General features: G+C 41.9%; 1 protein-coding gene and 1 non-coding gene across 2 annotated transcripts; one reads left to right on the top strand and one right to left on the bottom strand.

The window, feature by feature from the left end:
* Positions 1–431: 431 nt before the first annotated feature.
* LOC131348797 (small nucleolar RNA SNORA57) lies at positions 432–566 on the top strand. The gene has a single exon (XR_009203983.1). It is a non-coding gene; the product is annotated as a small nucleolar RNA SNORA57 (small nucleolar RNA).
* Positions 567–3945: 3379 nt separating this feature from the next.
* On the bottom strand, positions 3946–9404 carry zfpl1 (zinc finger protein-like 1). The gene is made up of 8 exons (XM_058383739.1): positions 9255–9404; positions 8875–8991; positions 8680–8791; positions 7653–7846; positions 7392–7464; positions 7034–7291; positions 5927–6050; positions 3946–5155 (listed from the first exon to the last, which is right to left on the bottom strand). Exons 2-8 carry the CDS (start codon positions 8974–8976, stop codon positions 4969–4971), a joined length of 1050 nt encoding a protein of 349 aa, XP_058239722.1. The 5' UTR covers positions 8977–8991; positions 9255–9404; the 3' UTR covers positions 3946–4968.
* Between the last annotated feature and the right edge of the window lie 17 nt (positions 9405–9421).

The raw sequence follows: 9421 nt of genomic DNA, 5'->3' as shown, positions 1-9421 counted from the left end.
GGTGCTGGTTGGTGTTAGTTTTGGTGAAGTTTACACACTGATGAGCCACCACGTTGTGACCAGGAGGCCGCTGATTAAATCTTGATAAATTCTGGGCGTTATTTTGATGGTAAGCGAACAGTTATTTCTACTAGTTAGTTAATTTTCTTTGTACGCGGTGCTGCGCATGCGCAGACAGTTCTCGGCCAAAATTCCTGCACGTGTTTCTCAAACGTTGTTGTTGCTCCTTGTTTGTTTTATTTATTCTTCTGTTTAATATTTCCGACAATCTATATCCAAATGTATCTGAGATTGCATGGTGTTTTCAGGGCCTGAATCTATATAGCTATATAGAATCTGGCCCTCATGGGCGCCATTTTGTCTTGTAGTGCCATTTTCTTGCAGTAATTTCTAAAATCTAAATGAAACTTGGTCCAAACCAATGCATTAAACCTCCTTTCTTGGCATGCACGTAGTTTGCTCAGTACTCGTGTGTGTATGTATGGAGGAATAATATTCCCAGTGCTATGTCTTCGGTACCAGCATGTTCCCATCAGCTGGTCCTATCCTCAATCACTGGAACATCTTTGCCACGTGTCTACTGCAGATGCATGGAGCTTCGATGCTTTAAATTGATTTAATTGATCAGAAATGTGTTCAGTAGTCTTGCAAATTCTTTTTGTGACCGATTTGTTTTCTAACCTTTTTCGTTATATCCTTCAGGTGAGTGATTTGCATCATGGACAGTTCAATCAGTAAGTATTAAACTTTACTTTTATTGCATATTCATCCTCCTCATATTGGCACACACAGAGTTTACTGTGCCTGTGTGTGTAATCTAAGGAGGCACATTATTCTGTCATACTGAAGCTGGCATCAGGGATTGTAGTTTCTTGTGCCTGCTATCAGATTGAGACAATTTTTTTTCAGTGAGTCTTGAGCGACACTCGTGCCGTATCTAATGCTGAATTATTTTTTGCTTTCAGGTGCATGTGGAGCTCTTCAATGTGATTGGTGCCATGTTAGGCATAAAATAATGATCACTGACAGGTGAAGTGAATAACACCATCTCATCATGGCACCTGTTAGTGGGTGGGATATATTAGGCAGCAAGTGAACATTTTGTCCACAAAGCTTGATTGTAGAAGCAGGCAAAATGGGTAAGCGTAAGGATTTGAGTGAGTTTGACAAGGGCCGAATTGTGATGGCTAGACGACTGAATTGGAGCATCTCCAAAACCGCAGCTTTTGTGGGGTGTTCCCGGTCTGCAGTGGTCAGTATCTATCAAAAGTGGGCTAAGGAAGGAGCAGTGGTGAACCGACGACAGGGTCATGGGCGACCAAGGCTCATTGATGTACGTGGGGAGCGAAGGCTGGCCCGTGTGGTCCAATCCAACAGACGAGCTACTGTTGCGCAAATTGCTGATGAAGTTAATGCTGGTTCTGAAAGAAAGGTGTCGGCATACACCGTGCATCGCAGTTTGTTGCGTATGGGGCTGTATAGTCGTAGACCAGTCGGGGTGCCCATGCTGACCCCTGAGCACCGCCAAAAGCGCCAACAATGGGCACGTGAGCATCAGAACTGGACCACCGAACAATGGAAGAAGGTGGCCTGGTCTGATGAATCGCGTTTTCTTTTAAATCACGTGGATGGCAGGGTTCGTGTCCGTCGCTTACCTGGGGAACACATGGCACCAGGATGCACTATGGGAAGAACGGAAGCCAGTGGAGGCAGTGTCATGCTTTGGGCAATGCTCTGCTGGGAAACCTTGGGTCCTGCCATTCATGTGGATGTTACTTTAACACCTACCACATACCTAAGCATTGTTGCAGACCATGTACACCCTTTCATGGAAACGGTATTCCCTGATGGCTGTGGCCTCTTCCAGCAGAATAACGTGCCATCTCACAAAGCAAAAATGGTTCAGGAATGGTTTGATGAGCACAACAACGAGTTTGAGGTGTTGACTTGGCCTCCAAATTCACCAGATCTCAATCCAATTGAGCATCTGTGGGATTTGCTGCACAAACAAATCCGATCCATGGAGGCCCCACCTCACAATTTGGAGGACTTGAAGGATCTGCTGCTAACATCTTGGTGCCAGATTCCACAGGACACCGTCAGAAATCTAGTGGAGTCCATGCCTCGACGGGTCAGGGCTGTTTTGGAAGCAAAAGGGGGACCAACAGTGTTGAAGATTTAGGAATTTTTGTCCATAGTGAACACATGGTTTTAACACTACAGTTTTGTTTAAATTGAGTTGGGTATAGTAGAGCAGATGCATGTTGCACAAAATGGTTTGATCCTTGATCCTAGCGCCTTAAAGTGAAATTGTGTGTATCCTATATTTTTTTTCCTCAGATTTTCTGTACAATGGTCAATAAAGATTTCATTTTGCAATACTCTTGACTCCTTTGTTTTCAAATTTCCTCTTGTATTTCTTTTACTAGAATAGTTTCTAGTGCTGTGCACTTTACAAAGACCTTGAACTCCTTTCTTAGTGATAAAGGTATTTCATATTTTAACACAATCGTGTTTTTTGACTCAAATTTTACCAGTAACTGATTTCTACCCATTTGGTTATAAATATAATCTATAAAACAATGTGCTAATTAATTCTTGGCAGTCTTAACATGTATCTACATGTAGAAATATATGTTTATAAATAGGTCTATTACATATTAAAAAATGCTTGGGATAAGTAATGCTTGCAGTGGTTAAGGCTCTGGGTTGTTGATCAGGGTTCAAGCCCCAGCACCACCACCACCATGCTCCACTGTTGGGCAACTGAGCAAGGCCCTTAACCCTCCCTGCTCCAGGGGGTGCTGTATTATAGCTGCCCCTGTGCTCTGACCCGAACTTCCTCAGTGGGGATATGTAAAGAAAAGAATTCCACTGTGCTCTATTGTACGATAAGAGAGGCATTATGGCATAAATGTTAGTCTTTGCCTAACACCCCAGGCTTGTTTCCTGCCTCTCTGCCATGTGTGCATGAGAGTGAAGAGTGGGTTGATTGAGTGTATGTTATGAGCTATTCTCAGTGACCTGGATGACAAGGGGGAAAAAAAAGCATTTTATAAAGTTCATAATTTAATAGAGTTTGGCATGAACAGAGCAAAAAAAAAATATCCTGTTAGCTCAATCATTTATCTATCAGAGATGAATACTGTACAAATGTCATCTTGCCCAAACTTGAGTTACTACCAAAGAATTTCGAATCATAGTGTTTCTATAGGAAGATCCTTCTAAAAGCAAAAAGCCAGGAACAGAAGAAACCTGACTGAACAGATTTTACATTAACGCTTTACATTCAGGTTCCTTTACCTAAAATTATTTACTGCATTAGTTAACATGCTACCACATCCTCGAATCTGATTGGTCAGAAGTGTTGATTACTTGGATAAACCTGCTAAAGCTTAAAATAATATCAGGCAAAATGTAATAAACATTATAACAAAGAAAAGTGTCTAATCACGTGGTGAGGTTTCTGTGAGACGTTTATATAACAGTTATGGAAGGAGTCTGCAGCGTCAGTGTTTTGTAAACCCCAGGAGCTTTTCCACCACAGCAAAGTCTTCAGGGCTTTCTGGTTCTTTCTTTCTTTCTGCTCGAATGTAAGTGAACAAACTCTTCTTCTGGCTGTTACACAACATACAATCATTAAAAGGGGGTGGTGGTGGCGGCTCAAGTGGTTAAGGCTCTGGGTCATTGACCGGATGATCAGGTGTTCAAGCCCAAGCACTGCCAAGTTGCCACTGTTGGGTCCTTGAGCAAGGCCCTTCTCTGCTCCCAGGGTGCTGTATCATGGCTGACCCTGTGCTCTGACCACAACCTCCAAGGATGGGATGTGCAAAGAAAGAATTTCACTGTGCTGTTATATATATATATATATATATGTGTGTGTGTGTGTGTGTGTGACAAATAAAGGCCATTTCTATTAAAGTATCATTTAAATTCCTTACATGAGAAACCAGCATTCACAGGTTTTATTCAATCCATGACTAAAAGTCCACTTACTATGATCAAAAATTCTCACACAGCAGTTCTCGGTGAATAACTATTAAAACTAAACCTTTTCAATGAATAATCGCAAACATTTGCTACTGGTATGTGGTGATTATTATTACGTGCTTGATTTTTTGCTCATTGATGCTACTTATATTTGTTAATTCAACCGTTTTGCTTTTGTTTAAAAGGAAAAAAATAAATAAATCAATCAATTGCCTATATACGAGTGTCAAGTTTTCTTGGTGTTAGATAATGCCTTAAATAACATCAGTTAAGAGAACCCTCATTTAAAGTGTGATCAGATATACAAACAAAAGTAACTGGACGATCTTCAGGTTATAGACCGAAGATCAACCCTGTGGACTGTATTCGGATTCCAATCGGAATCTGAACATACTTTACAGAATAAACTACACATTTTGGAATATACAGATTGAACACGTGGACAGATTGGATGATGTTTAACCGGGTTATTTAGTCAGAAAAATGCATGTGTCATTTTTGAACCTAGTCTTCACTCGGAAACATGGCATGAACCATATTGATGATTGCGTACAACACACACACACACCCCTTTATCTCACTGGTGTCACTCGTTTCTATTTGGAGCTGCAAAGAACAGCTTTGGTATCTGATACCGTGGAATCTGCAAACACTCAAATTCTACGGTTTTGTTTTAGTATGTAAATGAATCATATTGCTTTCTCTTTCCCAATAAAAACACTCACACCTATCCAATTACCGCGTTCACACAGACACGAACGCGCTGCAAAGTATTAAATATGCTCTAAACATCCAGAGTGCCTTCCCGACGTTAATTCAAATGGACGACTGGTCAATTTAAGCAGGAGACTTTTCAACAATGACTGGATTATCATCATTCCCACAATAAGAACAGGCATTTTACGCATTGGTCCCGGCCCTTCAGGACAGTCACGCTGCTCTTCCTGCTCGTTTTCTACTACAGGAGCCGCACTCAGTTCACATGTTGCCCACTCTGATGTTAGGGTTGAACAAGGGGTCCAGGTTAGGGTCTTCGTCAGCAGAAGCCCGGCCCAGCTTGGCCATGATGATGATGAGGGTGAAGAAGCCGATCACTCCCAGGATAAGGAGCATGAAGATCCTCTGCTTTAGTGTGAACGACCTTCTCTTAGGGCCTAAGCGGTTCCTGGCAAGAAGAAGAATGACACAAACTATAGATAAGACTCAGAGGTCTTTTGTCTTGACTCAAAGGACAAGACAAAATTGTCAAATATGTGATATATCTGAGGCAAATATGCCTTCTCGGATGTCTAGAACGGGCTTTCCCGGTTTGAAGACTGGGAAAACCTGCTTCTGAAGACACATCCTGAAGGGGAAGTGCATTTCAATGGACTATAATCATGTCAAGGTTGAAAACTCTGGAGAACCCAATTACACTAATAACTACAATTAACACCTGTATGCCTACGCACACGTTCATTCATCCATCCATCCATCCATCCATCTAACTATCCATCCATCCCCTACATTGCTTACTGGGTTGCGGGGAACCTGGAGCCTATCCCAGGAGATATGGGGCACAAGGCAGGGTGCACACACACACACTACGGACAATTTAGAGATGTTAATCAGCCTACAATGCCAATGTCTTTGGACTGGACGAGGAAACCTGAGTACCTGGAGGAAACCTCAAAGGCAAGGTCAAAACATGCTAACTCCACACACACACATGGCGAGGGTGGGAATCAAACCACCTCACCGCCAACACACACACATTCATACAGTTATCTAATCAGCTAATCATGTAGCAGCAGCATGATAGAAATAAATAAATAAAATAATTATGCAGACCTTCAGGTAATGTTCATATCAAACATAGGAATGAACATAAGACAGAAAATGTGTGATAACTGTGACTGAGTTTTTAAAAAGGAAGCTGAAGTGTGAGGAGACTCACTTCAGGATCTGTGCGAACCAGCTGAGTGCTGGTCTCCGCCGATACTTATCATCATCAAAGTCGATCTGAGTGGCTGAAGCGTGGCCTGATTCTCGAGTGTCATACACCTTCCTAGGTGAAGAAGCTAGGAGGAAAGATAGAAGAAGACACATTAGAAATTTCAGTGATAACGTGCCCAATTATCTTTATGGCCGCCTGCCTAATACTGGTTGGTCCCACTTTTGTTCTAGAAGTTGTGCTGTGGTATCTGGCACCAAGATGTTAGCAGGAGATCCTTTAAGTCCTGCGAGGTGCGGCCTCCATGGATCGGACTTGTTGGTCCAGCACATTCCACAGATGCTCAGAATTCAGAGGCCAAGTCAACACCTTAAACTTGTTGTTGTGCTCATCAAACCATTCCTGAAGCATTTTTGCTTTGTGGCACGGTGCATTATCTTGCTGAAAGAGGCCACAGTCATCAGGGAATACTGTTTCCATAAAAGTATCAAAGTGTGAGAGTAACATCCACATGGATGGCAGGACACAAGGTTTCCCAGCAGAACATTGCCCAAAGCATGACACTGCCTCTGCTGACTTGCCTTTTTCCCCATAGTGCATGCTGGTGCCATGTGTTCCCCAGGTAAGCGACACACACGCACCCGGCCATCCATGTGATGTAAAAGAAAACGTGATTCATCAAACCGGGGCCACCTTCTTCCATTGCATGGTCCAGTTCTGATGCTCACAGTTTTGAAGATGCTCTGATCCATTCGTCTAGCCATCACAATTTGGCCCTTGTCAAACTCGCTCAAATTCACTTCACCTGGCAGTGTTTACAATTTTATGGCTGATTGGTGTAATTTTTAAATAGCTTTTTGTGCTGCAGACATTAGTAATGATATACTGAATGAATTAAATTACTAATAAATCATTATGCCCACACAAAAAGATATATTTTTGTGATGTTTGTATACATCATATCATATACAATAACCCATTAGTTTTGTACGTCTTGTTAATACACAATGAAATAAGCAGATTCTATCTGTTTCTAGTTAATCAAAATGAACTTGTATGTCCAGTTGTCCATTTTCCTGTCATTGACATCAAATACAGATTATTTTGTACCTTTGTTTATGACGATAGTATCCGGTGCAGTGGCTGTGATCATGTCGATGACGGAGTGCTCTTGTACCCCCAATCCTCCATTATTGTGGCTGTGGCTGTGACCATGCCCATGGCTGTGACCGTGCCCGTGGCTGTGGCTGTGACCATGCCCGTGGCTGTGACCGTGCCCCAAGTCCTGATGGGAACAGGCTGAAGTGACTGTTGGTTCTAGAGGATAAGAGTGTGACGGGGCAGACATGGACGATTCGGCAGAAGGTGCTGGGGATCAGATTAACGAGACGTTAATATACAAAGAATATGAAGCGAGTCAAAGCTTTAGTGTATTGATTTTTATTAAATAAAAGTATGCTGGACTCACCATCGAAGGTCCAGTCTGTATAATCAGTCACATCGTGTGCTGTGGTTTCTTCCACCACAGGCTGGTCTTCCACCTGAACAATGAAAGCAGAAAGCAGAAACATCTTGCATTTAACTTAACGATAATAAATAATCAATTCCTTACAATATTTACATTGTGTCCTGACCAGAATTCTCTCTTTAAACTCAAACAATATCATTTGACTTTTTCCCCCATACACGTTTACTATAAATCTGCCCCATGGCTCACCCTGCTACTCACCAGTGGAAGGCCCAGTCCTGCTCGTGCCCAGTTCACTGAGGACAGTTGCGTTTTCAGCATGTCAGCCACGGGGCTGGCGAGGTTGGAGGGAGGAAAAACAGGTCCCTGGCATGTTGGACACTGGTAACCCGCTGGAGCCGTGTACAGGGGCAGGCGTGATGCCAGTTCATTCAGGCAGGACCAGTGGAACAAATCTGACATGAAAAGAAAAAGATCAGCCACCTGACACAGCGTGATCTGACAAGAGATTGTTTAGATTTCTATTTCACAGCCTGGTAATTATCAGAAGATCAGATTTTGTTTTGTGTTTTTTTTTTTCTCATAAGCATAATTAAAGGCATTGTTACAGCATACAAGCAATTTTCTTCCTTGTGTTCTGTCCAGACCCATTTTTAGGTTGGACTAAAATCAGAGCAATATTTGAAAACCAAATCATAAACAACTACTAAAAAGATGAAAAATAAAATGAGTGGACTGGGTAGGAAGCACAGAATAAAAGACGATCCCCAAAAATTTAATATGATGCCATATTTCCATGAATATTTTTATGAATGTTTATATTGCAGATAATATGTATAAAACAAAATGGGCAATTTTAAATGAATTCTACATTTGTATGAAATCAAAATCAAAACTGATGATTTGGGACTATGGGGAGAAATCGAAACAAATCTAAATCTTTTAATGGTTCTTTGCTTTTCCTGATGTCGTTTAAAGTAAAACTCTACAACAGAGAGCTTCTAGTACAGTGACATTACTTGTTCAAACAAGTGCTAAAGTAGAACGTAAAAACAAAAAGATAATAAAGTATATATACTGAATAAATGTACTCTCAAAATAATAGGAAACCAGCTTCTTGCGGAACCCTTGAAGAATCTTTCTCAGCATGTACCGAACAAAACTGAAGACCAGAATTTCATCCAGCATCCGGTTATCCTGATACTCTCCACCCTCAACATTTATACCTTTGTGATTTCTGACACGTTGGTACATTCATACAGAAACTGTCATTCCTGGAGTGACTCACCATAGCACACTAATCTCACAGTTTCCTGGGAATTTAGAGGCTGGTTACACAGAGTGCAGTTAGGATTGTAGTCGCTGTCCTGGAGCCATTGCAGGTAGGATTGGACGATACACTGTACAGGAAAGAAGAGAGTGTCAATTCAAAGCAGCTGATATGTAGTTCATACGTGATCAAAGGGGAAATGACATGACCAACCTTGCTGTGATTGGACACCAGGCAGTGTTCACACACATTGACCCGATGCTCGAAGCAGAACAGGTTCGTCACCTTCCTCTTCGGACACTTACACAGACCCATGGTCTGCCTGTCAAACTGCGCACAAACACACCCATCACGGTGCCATCGAAAAGCGTTCAGATAGAGACGACTTTAGAATAGACAGACTGATAGTACATCCCCAAAGACAGCGATCTTAAATTCAGACCCTTACAACACAACCTAACGTGATGCAGCGTTATAACACAACACCTATTAGCACTGCTAGCTAGTAGCTAGCTACATGTAAACTACACGTTTTCACACAAGCTGTCAGAAATCTCTTTGACATTTAGCCATCAAAAAACATTCTTACTTACCGGGATTTCAGGGATTGAATCACTACAAATCGATCGTCTCTCTACTGTATAAAATGTGCCAGCCTAGTTACTTAGCTTCATAGTGGAGTAACATTTTCTTCCGGAAAGGATATTTTCTTGCCACGTCTCTTCCGCTATAGTCGCGCGGTGATGACGTCACATATTGA

This window comes from Hemibagrus wyckioides, linkage group LG28 (assembly GCF_019097595.1).
Source record: "Hemibagrus wyckioides isolate EC202008001 linkage group LG28, SWU_Hwy_1.0, whole genome shotgun sequence".
Lineage (NCBI taxonomy): Eukaryota > Metazoa > Chordata > Actinopteri > Siluriformes > Bagridae > Hemibagrus > Hemibagrus wyckioides.
This window is presented reverse-complemented; position numbering and strand designations above follow the sequence as displayed.

Excerpts from the sequence above, each read along its gene's own strand:
- zfpl1 (XM_058383739.1), bottom strand. The coding sequence starts at position 8,976 with ATGGGTCTGTGTAAGTGTCCGAAGAGGAAGGTGACGAACCTGTTCTGC. Across the intron at positions 7,847-8,679 it reads TGTGAGATTAGTGTGCTATG|ATTTGTTCCACTGGTCCTGC; the intron begins GTGAGTCACTCC and ends TTTTCATGTCAG. Across the intron at positions 7,465-7,652 it reads CAGGACTGGGCCTTCCACTG|GTGGAAGACCAGCCTGTGGT; the intron begins GTGAGTAGCAGG and ends TTCATTGTTCAG.